The sequence below is a fragment of the Heptranchias perlo genome, chromosome 22 (genome assembly GCF_035084215.1).
Source record: "Heptranchias perlo isolate sHepPer1 chromosome 22, sHepPer1.hap1, whole genome shotgun sequence".
In the NCBI taxonomy this organism is placed as follows: Eukaryota; Metazoa; Chordata; class Chondrichthyes; order Hexanchiformes; family Hexanchidae; genus Heptranchias; species Heptranchias perlo.
Genome location: NC_090346.1, coordinates 43,809,637 through 43,830,353, shown reverse-complemented (window position 1 = coordinate 43,830,353; position 20,717 = coordinate 43,809,637). Strand labels below are relative to the sequence as shown.

The 20,717-nt window shown below is 41.5% G+C and overlaps 1 protein-coding gene across 1 annotated transcript in view; it reads right to left on the bottom strand.

The window, feature by feature from the left end:
• Positions 1-20,396, bottom strand: part of cacna1ha (calcium channel, voltage-dependent, T type, alpha 1H subunit a) — a 231,528-nt gene extending 211,132 nt beyond the window's left edge. The window contains exons 1-3 of the mRNA XM_068003426.1: positions 20,304-20,396; positions 19,849-19,982; positions 15,695-15,792 (exon numbers count right to left, since the gene is read on the bottom strand). Of these exons, the coding sequence (XP_067859527.1) occupies positions 15,695-15,792; positions 19,849-19,982; positions 20,304-20,396 (325 nt within the window). The remainder of the gene's footprint in view (positions 1-15,694; positions 15,793-19,848; positions 19,983-20,303) is intronic.
• Positions 20,397-20,717: the final 321 nt, after the last annotated feature.

Here is a 20,717-nt window from a genome sequence, read left to right as displayed (position 1 = left end):
GAAGCAGAGAGTTGGGATAAATGGTTCATTCTCGGACTGGCAACCGGTGGCCAGTGGTGTTCCGCAGGGGTCGGTGCTGGGTCCCCAACTCTTTACAATCTATATTAACAATTTGGAGGAGGGGACCAAGTGTAACATATCAAAGTTTGCAGATGATACAAAGATGGGAGGGAAAGTAGAGAGTGAGGAGGACATAAAAAACCTGCAGGGGGATATAGACAGGCTGGGTGAGTGGGCAGAGATTTGGCAGATGCAATACAATATCGGAAAATGTGAGGTTATGCACTTTGGCAGGAAAAATCAGAGAGCAAGTTATTATCTTAATGGCAAGAGACTGGAAAGTACTGCAGTACAAAGGGATCTGGGGGTCCTAATACAAGAAAATCAAAAAGTTAGTATGCAGGTGCAGCAGGTGATCAAGAAGGCCAACGGAATGTTGGCGTTTATTGCTCGGGGGATAGAATATAAAAACAGGGAGGTATTGCTGCAGTTATATAAGGTATTGGTGAGACCGCACCTGGAATACTGCATACAGTTTTGGTCTCCATACTTAAGAAAAGACATACTTGCTCTCGAGGCAGTACAAAGAAGGTTCACTTGGTTAATCCCGGGGATGAGGGGGCGGACATATGAGGAGGGGTTGAGTAGATTGGGACTCTACTCATTGGAGTTCAGAAGAATGAGAGGCGATCTTATTGAAACATATGAGTATGAAGGGGCTTGATCGGGTGGATGCGGTGAGGATGTTCCCAAAGATGGGTGAAACGAGAATTAGGGGGCATAATCTTAGAATAAGGGGCTGCTCCTTCAAAACTGAGATGAGGGGAAACTTCTTCACTCAGAGGGTGGTGGGTCTGTGGAATTTGCTGCCCCAGTAAGCTGTGGAAGCTACATCATTGAATAAATTTAAAACAGAAATAGACAGTTTCCTAGAAGTAAAGGGAATTAGGGGTTACGGGGAGGGGGCAGGAAATTGGACATGAATTTAGATTTGAGGTTAGGATCAGATCAGCCTTGATCTTATTAAATGGCGGAGCAAGCTCGAAGGGCCGATTGGCCTACTCCTGCTCCTATTTCTTATGTTCTTTTCTTATGAGGGCAAAAGATAAGGCTGAAGCATTTGCCGAGCGGATGATCCATCTCGGCCTCCTCCCGATATCCCCACCATCACAGAAGCCAGTCTTCAGCCAATTCGATTCACTCCACGTGATATTAAGAAACGGCTGAGCACACTGGATACAACAAAGGCTATGGGCCCCGACAACATCCTGGCTGTAGTGCTGAAGTCTTGTGCTCCAGAACTAGCCACGCCTCTAGCCAAACTATTCCAGTACAGCTACAACACTGGCATCTACCTGACAATGTGGAAAATTGCTCAGGTATGTCCTGTCCACAAAAAGCAGGACAAATCCAATCCGGCCAATTACGGCCCCAAGAGTCTACTCTCAATCATCAGCAAAGAAATGGAAGGTGTCGTCGACAGTGCTATCAAGCGGCACTTACTCATCAATAACCTGCTCGCCGATGCTCAGTTTGGGTTCTGCCAGGACCACTCGGCTCCAGACCTCATTACAGCCTTAGTCCAAAAATGGACAAAAAGAGCTGAATTCCAGAGGTGAGGTGAGGGTGACTGTCCTTGACATCAAGGCAGCATTTGACCAAGGAGCCCTGGTAAAATTGAAGTCAATGGGAATTAGGGGGAAAACTCACCAGTGGCTGGAGTCATACCTAGCACAAAGGAAGATGGTATTGGTTGTTTGAGGCCAATCATCTCAGCCCCAGAACATTGCTGCAAGATAGTTGGGCCTAGAGCAGTGTCCTAGGCCCAACCATCTTCAGCTGCTTCATCAATGACTTTCCCTCCATCATACAGTCAGAAATGGGGATGTTCGCTGATGATTGCACAGTGTTCAGTTCCATTCATAAACCCTCAGATAATGAAGCAGTCCATGCCCGCACGCAGCAAGACCTGGACAACATCCAGGCTTGGGCTGATAAGTGGCAAGTAACATTCACCCCAGACAAATGCCAGGCAATGACCATCTCCAACAAGAGAGAGTCTAACCACCTCCCCTTGACATTCAACGGCATTACCATCGCTGAATCCCCACCATCAACATCCTGGGCGTCACCACAGACCAGAAACTTTACTGGACCAGCCATATAAATACTGTGACTGCAAGAGCAGGTCAGAGGCTGGGTATTCTGTGGCGAGTGACTCACCTCCTCACTTCCCAAAGCCTTTCCACCATCTACAAGGCACAAGTCAGGAGTGTGATGGAATAATCTCCACTTGCCTGGTGAGCGCAGCTCCAACAACACTCAAGAAGCTCGACACCATCCAGGACAAAGCTGCCCGCTTGATTGGTCCCCCATCCGCCACCCTAGTCATTCACTTCCTTCACCACTGACGCACCGTGGCTGCACTGTGTACCATCCACAGGACGCACTGCAGCAACTCACCAAGGCTTCTTCGACCTCCCAAACCCGCGACCTCTACCACCTAGAAGGACAAGGGCAGCAGGCACATGGGAACAACACCACCTGCACGTTCCCCTCCAAGTCACACATCATCATGACTTGGAAATATATCACCGTTCCTTCATCGTCGCTGGGTCAAAATCCTGGAACACCCTACCAAACAGCACTGTGGGAGAACCTTCACCATACAGACTACAGCGGTTCAAGGCGGCAGCTCACAACCACCTTCTCAAGGGCAATTAGGGATGGGCAATAAATGCTGGCCTTGCTAGCGACACCCACATCCCACGAACAAATAAATAAATAACTAACTAACTAACTAGAGGACTGTCCCAAAGTCTTGTAAATGTGAGAGACTTTGGTTGTGAGAAGTACCAAAGAAGCACTAGATTATAAAGTAACTCCAGTCATTATATGTTCACTGAAGCACCACCAGTGGTGTTGGTGTGGTCCACTTTGAATGGCTAGAACAGAGGTGAGCTTTTCACTCAATTTTAAAGCAGTATGTTGTAGCTATAGCAGAGGTCAGCATGAAAGTGGCTTTGCTATGGCATATACTGTAAAATATGTTGAGTGTTCGGCCAACAAAAGTGATTTTTCATTGCATGATTTTCTTTTAATTTTAAAACTCCAGGAACTGAAGTAATAGTTCTTGATTTATATAACGGGTAGGAGGATACAGTGAAAGACACCTGGTCTGGCAATTAGAAACTTTTGAAACATTATGTGATTCACTTGCTTTACGCAAGTATGCACTTGTAGACTGGCATAATTGAAAGATACCGTAGCATAGAAGCATAATCCTATTCTAATCTTCCCTACCCACAGGAACAGTTATCGCAGTCCACGAGGCTGTCTATAGCTCACTCTATATTAGGTGGTACAGTTTGATCACTACCTTCGCAATGAAGCAGAGGGGACAAAGACGGGTCTCCTCTGTTTCACTCTCCATGGATAAAGGAAACAGAGAGTAGGCATAAATGGGACATTTTCAAGTTGGCAAGATGTAACGAGTGGAGTGCCACAGGGATCAGTGTTTGGGCCTCAACTATTTACAATCTATATCAATGACTTGGATGAAGGGACCAAATGTATGGTTGCTAAATACTGATGATACAAAGGTAGGTAGGAAGGTAAGTTGTGAAGAGGACATAAGGGGGTCAATTTTCAGATGGCCGAGCGGGTGTAGTCGTGGCGGGGATGTTCCTAAAATTGGGGATTCCCGGAGCGCATCCGGACCCGGCTCCAACCTGCCCACTTCCAGGTTCCCCAATGATGCGAATCGGTGCACGCACAGCCCCCGCATGTGGGACTCCCACCGGCAATCAAAGCCGGCGGGATCCCACTTCAGATCATTACCTGGGTACTTGAGGTCGTTTACAGACCTCATTAGTTGTACATTTTAGGACGATTCAGATTTTGGACTACCCAGAGCGTGTTTCCCATGCTGGGGGAAACACTCCATGTTTAAACAGACATGTTGCAGCCAGCAGCCAGTGGCAGATGCAACGGTCCATTTAACAGGTGTGGGGTAAACCCTCATTCATTGCAGCAGGACATTCTGTCACCTCAGACAAAGTTTTGCCTGCCACACCGTTGTCTCCACACTCCAAATTATTAAATCATACCCTAAACTCTGCTGTCCAAAAACATTTACCTACTTTGCGGACCCCGTCACACTCACACCATCAGGATGAGGGGGGGTGGGAAAGGGTTCCATTGCTGCATTCATCACTCCATTGGAGGACGAGCAACATCACTAGCCTCGCCAGGCATGCCGTCCACCTCCGCCACATGGACCTACATAACACAGTGCTGCGCAACAGGCACCTGCACAGAGTAATTGTGCAACTACACATACACCCACTGTAGGGTGACCCAATGGGTGGCATCAAGGGTGTTCATGGAGAACCTCATGAAAGGGCATTATTGCACAAGCCAGTCAAGAATGGCCAAGACATGGCAGTGGTGGTGACAATGTAATATGTAATGTGAGTTGATCAGAAATCAAATATAAGTAAAAACCATGACAAACCCTCAAACACCCTTGTGCATCCCCTTCATGCTCACGACACGTTTGTCTTACGCTTCCTACTACACATACGTGATGCATGCCCTGTGCACAGCATAGATAGTGGCAGGTGGGAAAACATGAACTTGTACACTTTGGCAGGAGGAATAGAAAAGCAGTATGTTATTTAAATATAGAGAGATTGCAGAACTCTGAGGTACAGAGGGATCCGGGTGTCCTAGTACATGAATCACAAAAAGTTCATATGCAGGTACAGCAGGTGATTAGGAAGGCAAATGGAATGTTGTCATTTATTGCAAGGGGAATGGAATATAAAAGTAGAGATGTTTTGCTACAGTTGTACAGGGCATTGGTGAGACCACATCTGGAATACTGTGTGCAGTTTTGGCCTCCTTATTTAAGAAAGTTCACAATTGCTTTAGACGCCGTTCAAAGAAGGTTCCTGGGATGAGGGGGTTATCTTATGAGGAAAGATTGGACAAGTTGGACCTGTATACATTGGAGTTTAGAAGAATGAGAGGTCATCTTATTGAATCATATAAGATCCTGAGGGGACTTGAAGGGGTAGATGCTGAGAGAATGTTTCCCCTTGTGGAAGAGACTAGAACTATGGGACATAGTTTAAAAATAAGGGGTTTCCCATTTAAGATAGAGATGAGGAGAATTTTTTTTCTCTCGGAGGGTCGTGAGTCTGTGGAACTCCCTTCCCCAGAGAGCAGTGGAGGCAGGGTCATTGAATATTTTTAAGGCTGAGTTAGATAAATTCCTGATTAACAAGGGAGTCAAAGGTTATCGTAGGTAGACGGGAAAGTAGGTCACAATCAGATCAGCCATGATCTTATCAAATGGCAGAGCAAGCTCGAGGGGCTGAATGGCCTACTCCTGCTCTTAATTCGGATGTTCGTATACCAAATAGGAATGATATAGTCTATAAATATGGGTCATTAGGTATTGGCAGGTGCACACATGAGATGTCACTGCACCTAAAACTATTTTCCCCTCATTAAATTGTCTGGCATGGTCGGCATGGAGCACAGACTACAAGCTGATCTTGTAGGTCAGCTGGCTTAATTGGTAGCATTCTTGCTTCAGTGCTGCATTGTGAGGGATGGTGTTCTTTGAACTGAGGCCCTGCCTGCCTGATCTTGATGGATATTACAGACCCCAAGGCACTATTTCTAGAGCAGCAAGGAGTTCTGGTGTCCTAGCCAACATTCCTCCCTCAACTGAAACCACCAGAAACAGATTAACTGGTCATTCATCACCTGCCCCAACAATGATCATCTCATAACAGTTGCTCCACCCCCTTTATTGATTCCTATGACCCCCTGTGCAAGACAGCCCAGTTCATGCAAAATGTCCTATGTCTAGTCATCATCTTCAAGCAGCTGGATGCAGACAGCTCAAAATTGAATTTCACCAAGGACTTTTAACAGCCAGAGAAGAAAAGGCTATTATCTCAAATGTCTGGTCTGGAACGAAACCCAGTTCACAGTGTTGAAAGGAATGTCTTGCTTCATCACCCAGTACTCTCAACTATTTTGAGACAGTTAAAGCAAATGTGTAGTTGATCGTTTTGAACTACAGCCTAAAAAGACAAGGACTAAGAGATGCTGGCTCTTTAAAGTCAAAACATAACAGAAGCAAACAAAATGTTCTAAATCTGTCTATTTATAAATGATTTATTTCAATGCTGTACTAGAAAGCCCATGGACAGATTTATGAAATGGTAACAGTATTTCTCTTATTTGCTTTTAAATGATTAATTCCAGCCCTCCAGACTGTCCTCCATCTGACCTGATGTTTACACAGGGAAAAAGTTGGCAGACTTGATCTTATTCAGCAAAAATTCTGTTCATGACTCACTAGGAAAAGGGGCCTTAAGCTCATGCTATTCGGTTCCGAGTAAGAGTACAAAATCTGCCTTTCTGGTTATCTGTTGGAACAAATCATCCTTCTAGACTAGACTGCTATAAAGCTAGCCTTAACTTTTTTTGTCAAGAAACACTTGTACGATATTTAAACTTTTTCCTTTAAAATGAGCTGACAACTTTTATAGAGAAAGATGAATTGGATTTTTGCACTGGAGATTCTTCAAAGGACAGCAACTCTCTGAAAACTATTAAAGTAATATTAAATAGTTCAAGCTATACATTAAATATAGGCCCCGAAAATCCTCGGGGCTGCTTCTTGGCATCAGTGCAGGGATATACCGACCCACAACCACTGACCCTGATGAAGTTTGAGGAGTCAGAGAGCAGGGCCTGAAGAAGTGGTGGTTTTGCAATGTATCTGTGGCACCCTTCTGCTAAAGACCCCTGAAATGCCAACAGTAGCTGACCTCGGGGTGCTGGTGGATGGGGTGGGGGGCTGCCAGGTCCCTCTCCCGAAGAACTTTGGATGCCCCGTGGACTCCTTACAAAAGGGACCAACTTCAAATTTTCCTCCCTCAAAAAAAGTCTAACCCCTCACCTTTGCCCTTTGCGGCCAGATGAGACTTGTGTTCAGAAATTAGCGCTATATATTACATTTAAGAAAGTAACAATTAACTGAGATTTTAAGAAACAGTTATGCTGATCAATTAAAAGGACTGATGGACACCCAACTAAACAAATCTGGCAAGCTTATACATTTTTTAGAAAAAATATTTGTTCTAATTGTGACGAATGCTGTGGCTTCTTAATGTGTTTATAGTCTTGACACTGGGAGACTCAAATCAACATAATCCCTGGAATTGCAGAGATCATATTCCAAAAACTGTTTGACAGCTATAACATCAGTAAAATTAGGAACAAATCCAATGACATAGGATAAAGTAAACCTGCATTTTGTTTGATATTTGGAATTCTTAAAAAGACAGGACATTTTCTGTATTTAAAATGCTTAAATTCTGAGGGACCCCCAGCCATAAAAAGGGCTACAAAAACTGACCTGTCCTCTGTTTATTGTTGATTTTACATCACTTGAGCATTTAAGCACAAAAACAGTACCCAAGAGAACTTTTTAACAACAGGCGTGGTCAAAGCACGATGCAGCCAGAGGTAGATTGTTGGGCTCCAAAGCCCATAAGAAAGATCGATTTGCAGATGGAGTCCTCCAGCCATAGTTTGGATATGTCAGTATGGATCTAAACCATTGGTACTACAAAGCTTATCAATGGTCTAAAAGTGTTTTTGTAAGCTAAGATTAAAAGCAATACCCAATTTTGAAACGGGATTGTGAGGGTGGCCAAATTCCTTTGGCTAGCTTTGACATTTAGGTATAAAAAAAGACATGAGGCCGAATTTTAACTTCTGGCAAGTTTTGTACGGGTGAGTAGCTGTGCGAGTTAGAAACTTTGATCGCTGCTCCAGAAATGAGGCATCATTTAAATCCTGCTGGCTGACTCCTGCCCGTTCCGATCAAGAGGTCAGCGGAAAGCAGTGGAAAATCGCCCGGCGCCACATGCTGACGAGACCAGGTAGGCGCTGGGATTGGTTGCCAGGCCATTCCACGACTGGGGAGGCTGAAGCTTTCTTTGTGAGCCTGCAGGTGCGCTCGTGCTCCCCCTCAGTTATGCAGGTTAAATTCGGGAACCGTCAGCTCCTGGTCTTTCCAGGGCAGTTAAGTAACCTGGATGATTTCAACTGCACACCTGCCTGGATGGGGGCGTATGCTACATGCGTGGCACTCGTTTCAGCCCCGAAAACAGCCCTAAAGCAATCTCAATCCCAGGAAGCATTTCAATTTTTAGTGTAACTCATTCTGATGTCGTAAAGATGCATTCAAAAGACACAGAAAACACAGTGTAGATCTTGGGAAGGAGAATTTTTTTTTTTAATCGCCATAAAATACCAGAAATATGACTTTGGGTTCACTGAGCCTCAACTTCTGGGCGTAAATTTGTGAATCAGTGTAATTGTAGAAATTTGCGCATACCGCTCTCTACCATGGGGGGTGGGGGCGTGGAGCAGAGCCATGGTAATGAGCCACGGTGCGGTCCGGGCTCAGGTCTTGGCATTTGTGTACAAGGTAGAGAAAACTGGGCGTATCGTAAGTAGATGCGTAACACAATTACGCCAGAATTTCCTAGATCTTTTCTGCCGGAAATTGACTTCATGCCATAATTGCGCATGTCTTTGGGTGCAAATTAACCGGAAATTCCGGGCCTGAATTCCAATTTTATTGTGAGCTCAGGTCAAAAACAAACAAATATACTAGCTATACTGTGAATTCCTGTAATCCACTTTTTCACATTTTGATGTTCGTTTTTAGTTATTTTTTATATAAAGTTAAAAATATTAGCAGCAGACACAACTAGTGAAGAAATCAAACAAGTCTCGCAAGACACTTTACAAACCAATATGCCCCCTTAAGTTTTAGAATGTTTTATTGCATTACATTAAAGATTGATTCCTGAAAATTTGCCAGGAAATGGGATTATAATCCCCTAGGCTCATTACTATAGAACAGTATTTCATCAAATGGCACAGGCACCAGAAGAGTGGATTATATAAAGGTAATGAAGGAGATTTGTAGAATTCTTGAGTCACTCTGAAGTGGTTAAAATTACATCTGATAATTAATAGAAGAACAGAGACTGCTTGTATACTTATAACCAAAATGCCAAATTCTAATCACAGCTTTTTTACTTTAAATTCTGATGTCAAGTTTAGCCATTTAGTTGATCAATTGATTGCAGTTATATTGTTTCTCAATTGTACAAAACTACTTGAATCTGGAATCTACCTACTGCAAAATTCAAAGCTAGAGTATCAACATTTTCTTGTTTACTTAACTTGTCAGCATATATGAAGCACATTTGATAAAGTCCCACCTTGGCCAGCCCCTTATTCCTCTGGCTGGTTAGTTGTACTGATGGGACACAAAAGGGCACCCCCCCCCCCCCCAACAAGTTATCTTTGAAACTCAGAGCAAACCTGCAGAGCCAGGTTTTACGTACATTACAAAAACATGTAGGTAGTGAAAGCATACACTGTTAAAATCCTTAGTGTTTTATTTATTCCTTTGTCCTCCACTGCGTTAAGTGTTTATTTAAATGCGGTTTACCAGTTCTCACTGCTACTTAATTATGCATGTTACTGCAACTTTGGTAGGAAGGACAAGGAGGCCACATGCTGCTTGAATAATAAGAGTCTATGGGATAGAGGAACAAATGGACCTAGAGGTACGTAAGAACATAAGAAATAGGAGCAAGAGTAGGCCATATGGCCCCTCCAGCCTGCTCCACCATTCAATAAGATCATGGCTGATCTACTCAACTCCAATTTCCCACCCTATCCCCATATCCCTTGATTTCCTTAGTGTCAAAATATCTATCGATCTCAGTATTGAACATACTCAACAACTGAGCATCCACAGCCCTCTGGGGTAGAGAATTCCAAAGATTCACAACCTTTTGAGTGAAGAAATTTTTCCTCATCTCGGTCCTAAATGGCCGACCCCTTACCTTGAGACTGTGACCTCTAGTTCTAGACTCTCCAGCCAGGGGAAACAGCCTCTCAGCATGTACCCGATTAAGCCCTCTAAGAATTTTATACCTTTCAATGAGATCACCTCTCATTCTTCTACACTCCAGAGAATATAGGTCCATTGTACTCAATCTCTCCTCATAGGACAACTCTCTCAAACCCGGAATCAATCTAGTGAACCTTCGTTGCATCCCCTCTAAGGCAAGTATATCCTTCTTAGGTAAGGAGATCAAAACTGTACACAGTACTCCAGGTGTGGTCTCACCAGAGCCCTATATAATTGCAGCAAGATCTCCTTACTCTTATACTCCAACCCCCTTGCAATAAAGGCTAACATACCACTTGCCTTCCTAATAGCTTGCTGTACCTGCATGTTAACTTTCTGTGATTCGTGTACAAGGACATCGAAATCCCTCTGAATACCAACTTTTCTTAGTCTCTCACCATTTAAAAAAATATTCTGCTTTTCTATTCCTCCTAGTGAATAACCTCACACTTCCCCACATTATACTCCAACTGCCACCTTTTCGCCCACTCACTTAACCAGTCCATATCCCTTTGCAGCCTCTTTGTGTCCTCCTCACAGCTTACTTTCCCACCTACCTTTGTATCATCAGCAAATTTGGATATATTACACTCAGTCCCCTCATCTAAGTCATTGATATATATTGTAAACAGCTGAGGCCCAAGCACTGATCCTTGCGGCACCCCACTAGTTACAACCTGCCAACTCGAAAATGACCCGTTTATTCCTACTCTCTGTTCTCTGTCCGTTAACCAATACTCAATCCACGCTAATATATTATCCCCAATCCCATGAGCCCTGATCTTGTGTAACAACCTCTTGTGTGGCACCTTATCGAATGCCTTTTGAAAATCCAAATATGTTATATCCACTGGTTCCCCCTTATCTACCCAGCTAGTTACACCCTCAAAAAACTAATAGATTTGTCAAACACTATTTTCCTTTCATAAAACCATGTTGACTCTGACTAAATCATATGATGATTTTCTAAGTGCCCTGATACTACATCCTTAATAGATTTTGGCATTTTCGCTACTACTGATAGCAGGCTAACTGGCCTATAGTTCCCTGTTTTCTCTCTCCCTCCTTTCTTGAAAAGTGGGGTTACATTTGCTATCTACCTATCCAAGGGGACAGTTCTAGAATCTAGGGAATTCTGGAAAATCAAAGCCAATGCACCCACTATCTCTGCGCCACCTCTTTTAAAACCCTAGAATGTAGACCATCAGATCCAGGGGATTTATCGGCTTTTAGCCTCATTAATTTCTCCAGTACTTTTTCTTTACTAATCTTCATTCCTTTAAGTTCCTCACTCTCATTTTTTGTGTCTTCTACTGTGAAGACAGATACAAAATATTTAAAGTCTCTGCCATTTCCTTATTCCCATTATAATTTCTCTTGTCTCAGCCTCTAAGGGACCCACGTTTACTTTTGCTAATCTTTTCCTTTATATATACTTGTAGAAGCTCTTAGAATCTGTTTTTATATTTCTTGCTAGTTTACTCTCATATTCAATTTTCTCTCTCTATCAATTTCTTGGTCTTCCTTTGCTGATTTCTAAAACCCTCCCAATCCTCAGGCTTACTACTCTTTTTGGCAACATTGTAAGCTTCTTCTTTTAATCTAATGCTATCCCTAACTTCTCTAGTTAGCCACAGTTAGATCATTTTTCTCGTGGAGTTTTTATTCCTCAAGGGAATATATATTTGTTGAGAATTATGAATTATGAATTATTTCTTTAAATGTTCGCCATTGCTTATTTACCATCATATCTTTTAATCTAATTTCCCAGTCTACCTTAGCCAACTTGCCTCTCATTAACTTTAAACAAAGCTAATTATGTAGTTAAGACCCTAGTTTCAGACTTAACTACATCACTCTCAGACTCAATATGAAATTCTATCATATTATCACTCTGCCCCAGAAGATCTTTAACTGTAAGATTATTAATTAACTGTCTCATTACACGATATTAGATCTAAAATAACCTCTTCCCTAGTTGGCTCCTTGACATAGTGTTCTAGAAAACAGTCTCGAATGCACTCTATGAACTCGGCCTCCAAACTACTTTTGTCAATTTGGTTTGCCCTGCCTGTATGTTTACCCTTGTTACATGATTCTTTAATTTCCTGATTTTTACTCTGTCCAACACTATATTTACTGTTAGGGGGGCCTACAAAATATTCCCACCAGTGTTTTCTGCCCCTTGTTATTTCTTAGCTCCAACCATACTGATTTTACATTACATTCTACATCCTGATTTTCTGAGCTAAGATCCTTTCTCACTACTGCCTTTATCTCATCCTTTATTATCAGTGCTACCCCCGCACCCCCTCCCCTTTTCCATTTTGTCTATCTTTTCTGAAAGAACAGATACACAAATCACTAAAAGCAGGTTAATAAGGCCATAAAAAAGGCAAATCAGCACTGGGGTTCATTTCTAGAGGGATAGAATTGAAAAGTAGAGAAGTTATGTTAAACTTGTGTAGAACCTTGGTTAGACCACACTTGGAGTACTGTGCACAGTTCTGGTCTCCATACTATAGAAAGGATATAGAGGCATTGGAGAGGGTGCAAAAAAGATACATAAGGATGATACCAGAACTGAGAGGATATATTTATCAGGAAAGGCTGAACAGGCTGGGGCTCTTTTCTCTAGAAAAGAGAAAGCTGAGGGGTGACCCGACAGGAGTCCTTAAGGTAATGAAAGGGTTTGATATGCTACACGTAGAGAAAATGTTTCCACTTGTGGAGGAGTCCAAAACAAGAGGTTATAAATATAACATAGTCGCTAATAAATTCAGTAGGAAATTCAGGAGAAACTTCTTACCCAAAGAGTGGTAAGAATGTGGAACGCCCTACCACAAGGAGTAATTGAGGCAAATAACATAGATACATTTAAGGGGAAACTAGATAAACACATGAGGGCGAAAAGAATAGAAGGGTATGCTTATAGGGTTCGATAAAGTAGGGAGGGAGTAGGCTCAGGTGGAGCATAAACGCCGGCATAGACCAGTTGGGCCGAATGTAACTGCAGAAGCCATTTTAGTTATCAGAATATTTAACGGGATAACATAATTTCCAGCGCATCCAGGAACAAAGGAATGCATGCACAATTTTCTCTATCTATAGTAACTGCATTTAGAAGAAACTCGCAAAACAGATAGCAGTAGAAACATTATGATTCTGTATCCATTTTCATTTCATTCTGAATTGCTTCCCAAAATAACTCCAACTGCAATCTATTTCTTAGGACACAGTAATGAAAATTTATGCAGTGTTGCTTTGAATCAGCGCTCCAATATTTTGCACAATGCAGTGATAGCACCTGGATGGGTGCACTGCACAAGACCTTTAATGTCCAACACAATGCTATAATAGGGCAGAGATTTTCCCCACACGGTGACTGTTATGAGAAGCTGAAGGGTAGACATCAGAACCTCCTCACAATGAGGATGAGAAGCCCAGCAATGGAGCCTGTACCTTCTCAAATCCATCACCATTTAAATATAACTAGCATTACACACTTGCCCATTGCTTTTTCAACTTGAGTCATAAAGGCATTTAATTTTAACAGTGATTTTTTTTAATGAAGTATTAACTTGGTAGCTCTTGCAGTTCAAATATTGAAATTGCTTTTGATGTCCTAAGAAAGCTGTTTTGATATCAGAGTAGTTATTGTAACAATAACTTGCACTTCTATAGCATTCTTCGCATGCAGGAAGAAGTTTTAAATCACCTTACAATTTGGACGACCAAGAAACAGAGTGGCACAGACAGAATTCTTGCCGCAGACTGCCTATTCAACTTCTCAACTGGGATTGACGCATAGCATGGAGGGACCACATTGAAGGAGAAAAACCGGTAAGAACTATAAAAAAATTATGCAGAGTTTGTTCTATTTATCCTTAGAAGTGTCAGCAACAATGTGGGTACAACTAGGATCCTATTCCAGTCCAACAGTAGCCTGCAATGCTAGTTACAACTGACTGACTGACCACTGTAAATGGTGATGAAATACACTAAAATCTGTGAAACTTACCTGTGTTACTCTGTGTGTAAATAATTCAGTGTTAGTGCATGATTTATTTTTAAAACCAGCGCTATTTGGTTAAGTAAACAAAATTAAAGGGTCCTAGAATTTTTATAAAAAAGGTAAGAGGACCACAAATCTGCGACCCTTCCAGCACACCCCACCATAATTTTGGCAGGAGTCTGGCAGAAGGTTCACAAATTAGGCCAGAACCTAGATTCAGCAAATCTTGATCTTCCACAACAATTTTCGTCGAGCCTTGCTAGGGTGACCTCCCCCTGACATAGGTACATAGGAACAGGAGTAGACCATTCAGCCCCTCGTGCCTGCTCCGCCATTTGATAAGATCATGGCTGATCTGTGATCTAGCTCCATATACCCGCCTTTGGCCCATATCCCTTAATACCTTTGGTTGCCAAAAAGCTATCTATCGCACATTTAAATTTAGTAATTGAGCTAATATCAATTACCGTTTGTGGAAGAGAGTTCCAAATTTCTACCTTTGTGCGTAGAAATGTTTTCTAATCTCACTCCTGAAAGGTCTGGCTCTAATTTTTAGACTGTGCCCCCTTCCCTAGAATTCCCAACCAGCGGAAATAGTTTCTCTCTATCCACCCTATCCGTTCCCCTTAATATCTTATAAACTTCGATCAGATCACCCTTTAACCTTCTAAGCTCTAGAGAATACCACCCCAATTTGTGTAATCTCTCCTCGTAACTTAACCCTTGAAGTCCAGGTATCATTCTAGTAAACCTACGCTGCACTCCCTCCAAGGCCAACACATCCTTCCGAAGGTGCAGTGCCCAGAACTGCTCACAGTACCCCAGGTGTGGTCTAACCAGGGTTTTGTACAGCTGCAGCATAACTTCTGCCCCCTTGTACTCTAGTCCTCTAGATATAAGGGCCAGCATTCCATTAGCCTTATTGATTATTTTCTGCACCTGTTCATGACACTTCTATGATCTATGTACCTGAACCCCTAAGTCCCTTTGGACATCCACTGTTTTTAACTTTTTACCATTTAGAAAGTATCCTGTTCTATCCTTTTTTGATCCAAAGTGGATGACCTCACATTTGTCTGCATTGAATTCCATTTGCCACAATTTTGCCCATTCACCTAATCTATCAATATCCCGTTGTAATTTTATGTTTCCATTTACATTGCTTACAATGCCACCAATCTTTGTGTCGTCGGCAAACTTAGATATGAGACTTTCTATGCCTTCATCTAAGTCGTTAATAAATATTGTGACTAATTGAGGCCCCAAGATAGATCCCTGTGGGACTCCACTAGTCACATCCTGCCAATGTGAATACTTACCCATTATCCCTACTCTCTGTCGCCTTTCGCTCAGCCAATTTCCGAAACCAAGACCCTACAAACTTTGGTGGGGTCAGAACTGGAGGTCAGTAGTGAGTGCATTTACACCAGGATCAAAGGCCTGCAAGATTTCAGGTCCAAAATGTTCCCTTTATACGATGAGGAGAAGAAAATCTATCTTAAAACTTAATAGTGTTCTCCAAGCTATAAATGAATAAAACTTTGTAATCTATTGAGAATCACTTCTCTAAGCAGTGCTAAAATCGAAACAGAATGCAGACAGAAATAATTTACATCAATTTTGAAAATAAGGGGAAATCATAAACTTACTAGGAACTCTGTTAATGGCTCTTAATGGCCTAAGAACCCGGACAGTTCGGATTGCTGAGAGACTCACATTGTGTCCATCCAGTGAATATTCCAGCATCCTAGAATCAAAAATACATATGTATATATATTTCAGCATTAAAACCATGTAGTATGTTAACTTATTCAAAACCAATCTGGGGAAATAATCACGTTTCTCTTTGAAGGTGTTCTTTTGTAGCTATGCTTTCCCATTAACCTGCTCAAGACAGATGATTATCCACTTATCAGGGGTAATTTTCTGACTGAGCTTACCGACAGTACCTTGCCTGCCTAAATCACATACAATAGTCAAAGCATATTTATTTGTGCTTTAGCGTATATCTATTCTGTCTTAACAGAGTAATAATTATTGTTCATTATGAGCATGGCATAGCAATATTTCAAATGCTTTTTTGTAATTACATCAATTGATGTAAACAAGCAAGAGTAAACTGATTTTCTTCTAAACTGATGTCAAATTCACCTTTCAATGGAACAAAAATCAGGCAGGTTCTACAGTGGTCAGGAGATACAGGTATTTCAAAGGCAAAAGGGACATTTTAGTCTGTGACAGTTGAAACAAAGGAGAGAGAGAAAAATTGAACCACATAAGCCTGGGAATCCTGAGCAAAACAGAACTGAAAAGTGAGTGCTGGAGCATGTTACAGACTGTTGATAAAGAGACTTTCACTACATTCACTGTTATCTGCAGCAGAGTGCAGATTTACAAGATCCAAGCCTGTTACTGCTATCCTTGTGTAAAATGTTGTATCGTTCTGTATACGTCCTATTTGTTTAATTTCTGTCGATAAATCCAGTTAGTTAATTTGGAATGTGAGCCCAACTTGAGCGTGGCGTGTTGATAGTACTGTCTTCCAGAGACATATGAGCATAGAAACCTAGTTTAAGCTTCAAAAAAAGCTGACACAGCCCCCAAAAGGTTGGCAGTACAAAAAGTATATAGGCTTGGTGACATGCAAAGATGAGGGCTTACAATGAAAGGGACTGCAGCATGGGCAGGTGATAACTTAAGCTGCAGGTACTTTTATTGTAGGGGGAAAATCCTAAAGTACACAAAAGCAGGGTTTGCAGCAATGCTAAATCTAGAAATTACCAAAGGGGATGTGAATAGTGAAGATGAGAGATTTATTTTCTATTTTTATATTTTTTGTATTTTCTGGCATTTTGGAGCCCACTATAACTTTGCCTTTCAAACCAAAAAAAATTCTCCTAGAAGGTTACAGATATTTTAAGTATGAAAATAAAAATAGTTCAATAACTCAAAATAAAATGGTTAGTGTCCTCCTACTAAAATGGCAGACAGAGGAATGTCAAACAAAAATGTTAATCGTTTGTCTGCTATTATTGCCAACAGTAATTTATAGCCTATGTTCCATTTTGAACTTTCTATTAGAATTAAAAGTCATTATGCCATTAAAAAAAAGGTGAAGTGCACAAAGTGTGGTTTCCAGGAATAGGAGCTGAACATTGTGCTCTAAGAGGCATCTACCTAACTCCCTCCAGTCTGGGGGTGACCTTTATATTCTTACTGATTATTAACATAAATCCTCATTTGCAAGCATGGATGTTGATTGCTCTAGTATAAGTGGCGTGGGATCTTTCCTCAGTTACCCCACAGTAACACTATTTCCAAACTCTGACAATTCCACCAGTGCAGTGACAGGAATGCTTAATAAAACAGGTTACTGCATTTGTGCCATAGAACATTCTCCTAATCTCAATAAATTGGCTGTAACAAGTCTTACAGAAAATAAATCTCCATATAATATAGCAGCCAGGCATAGCCTAGGAAAATTGGTCTGAGGAAAATTAAGTCTTTTAAAGCTTAATTTAAGCAGCTCATTCTATATAACTTCTTTAAGGATAAACATTAAACAAAAGCGGCCTGCGACTGCAATTCTCAAAAACTATCAGCCTATCTTAAAACTTTTCTGCTTCAAGTTTATCTGCAACTAGCAGTGGGAGAATTTTTTTTTTAAATCAGCCTTTGGTCCTCCTTCTAATTGACCTGATTGGTTCTGGCAGCTTCCAGTTATACCTTCTAGTGATCTGATTGGAAGTTGTCAATATGAACCAATCACAATGAGAAAAGTTGAATTTTCTGGTGAAAATGCTGATAAGCGGACAAGTTGAAAAACTGATACTCGGTATGGATATGGAGAGCAACAAAGTTCTATGGGAAACAGTGATCCAGAATTGTGTGAGTTGTAAAGACTACAAGGTCTTTGCAGGGGGAAAACATAACTGCAGGGCTGAAGCTTCTGGTTTACATGGGTGTGAGGTCCCTTTACGGTAAGTGAGGTGAGACCATTGCAAGAGGAATGACTCATTTTAAATTATATCACGTTGGTTTGGCAGGGAATTATGAGAGAATCTGCACCATCACAAAGGGAAGATCCTGTCTTGCCAACCTCCTTGCCTTTTTTGAAGAAATGATATTCCAAGTGGATTACCTCAATTTTTGACCCAATTTCTACACAAAGGGGTTAAAATTCAAGAGGTGGGATTCAAAGTAAAACCTGGGAATGGATAGGAAATTGGATAAAGAGTGCTTGTATAGGAATTATTTTGGAATGGTGGGTAAGTGGTGAGTGGAATGCCTATGGGATTGGTGTTGGGAAACCTACTTTTTATAAATTACATTAATGCATTGGATTCAGAAGCTCAATTCAAGCTGGTGGCATTCACAGGATTGACATGCAAAATATTCACAGAGGAAGAAAATATTTGGGCAACATAACTACTTATGTTGCATTGAAATAACTAAAGGGAGAAGTTGAAAGCGATTTGGTGATTTTAACCTTTTCAGCTCTCAACCTGTCAAAGCAAATAGAATGCTGAACTCTACAAGAGGTGACCTTATAGATTTATACAAAATAGCATGAAAGAAAAGATGGGGCCAATTTTCATCTTTAGATAATAAATCAGTTCCAATTTGGTTTGCATTGCTTTAATACCCACCTGTGTTGAATCTCAAATACCAGTAGCACTCAATTTTCTGGTCTAACCTTATTTGCATAATTATTCACAACTCCAGGTGCAAACTTAGATGGGTCTAGGGATGACACGACTGGTGGGAGAGGAAAATTTTTGCAAAGGCTGATGGGGCAGGAGATTCAGTGGAAGGCCAGGATGAAGGGAAAGGGACCCCTTGGTGCAGGCATGAGACAAGTGACGGTGCAGCCCATTTTGATGGTTATTGAAATCGAGGTGATACTGCAGGAGATGCTTGCAAAGAGGGTTTTCCTCAGTGCCACTCCTCAGTACCGTCCCATAGGTCAGCACTGCACATGCAAGAAAGTGCTGACAAGTTTCAGGCCACAGCTGACTATTACTGTCACTGCACATGTGACCAAGATCTATGCTGCATGATCGCTGGAGATGCCCTTGCAGCAGATGGCACAGCTCGGCATTTGCTTCTCTTGTTGATCCAGATTCTGAGAAGATAGTTTATCATGATCATACCCAGATAAGTTTGCCAGAGGCCACAGATATAGTTGGCAGGTGCTGCCAAACAGGCAATGTTGGCTCCTGATCATTCTGGCAAGCCTTCTTTCATGCGGTATCTTATAAAGCTAGGCACACAATGATTGGGATGCTTCTGAAGAACCTTCCACCAGAGGTTGGTCAGGTATTGACATCTCATTGTGGTGCCACTGGTGTCTGCTGGCACAGCTGTTGTTGGGACGGGGAGCCTGCACCAAAAAGAGTCTGCTGAAATGATGTACGCTACCTCTCTTTGTAGATGTTATGGTGAGGGTTCCGGCAGGAAGGCATTCTGCAACTCTTGGGCAGCCTGACCTGCCTGGCAACCCTCTGCAGCTCCTTCTTTTCCTCTCAACATGTCAGCTCAGAGGATCCATATTGGCAAACCCTCTGGTTCCAATAAATAGAGCTTGGATCAAAAAAATGACAAGCGGCACAAGTGCTCATGAAAGTCTAAATGCCTGCTGAAAATAAAATAATGAAAGGGATTTTAAAAGGCTTTATCCACTTACATTTAAAACATGTGGAGCTTTTAAAGGCCCCCTGCTTGCAGGTCTGTCCGAGGCCTTCCTTCCGTTAAGTTTCTATGGGCATGCAGTGTATTGATTTTTCATAAAATGACTACTAACCCTGCCATTACAATGAAGAAATCCAGACGATTCCATGTATCTCCCAGGTAACACTTCTGCCCATATATCCCAAGAGCCACCATCTTTGTGACCATTTCCACAGCAAAGAATGCAAAAATAAAGTCATCAAATGCCTGATGGTTAAAAAAAAGTCAAGAGCTTTAAAACATTTTAAAATCATGCAATATTGTTTTCTCACCTTGTAATTTCACATAATTAAAAAGTAATCATTATCCTTATGCATTAGATATTAAATTATTCTAAAAAAATATTGCAAAATGTAGAATTGTAGTCACTTTACATTTATAAACTTTGACTCATTAAACCAAAGTGCTTTATTCTGTCTTTTGCATTTGAAAATGGTAACAAGCACCATATAGTAACTTGTCTCAGGATGGACTGTTAAGACATTTTGTGCATTCTATTTTACAAAAACCAAAAACGGGACATCTTACCTGAAGTATGGTACACCTTTCAGACCTACATTTCACATCTTCACATGGCTGAAACATTCCCAATGTAACACAATTCAAAAGGATGACCAACATGCTGGCATGCTCGAACCATGTAAATCACTGAATTAAGGACAACAATGAGCAACATATAAAGAATAAGTGGAAAGTATGTTGAAAAATTGACAGGAAACAAATCTGGGGCACAGAGAAGACGAATTTATGGCTTCAACAAAGCACTAACCTATAAACTGGAAGCCAGGAGAGCACAACTAAATTGGAGAAAGAAAATGAATGTGATAACTTACAGAACGATGTTGAATCTCACCTCTGATGGCCCCCTATGGTTTAAGTATAATTGTCTGGATAAAGAAGTCATTCTTTCTTAATTTGTGTAAAAAAAACCTGCAATTTAAT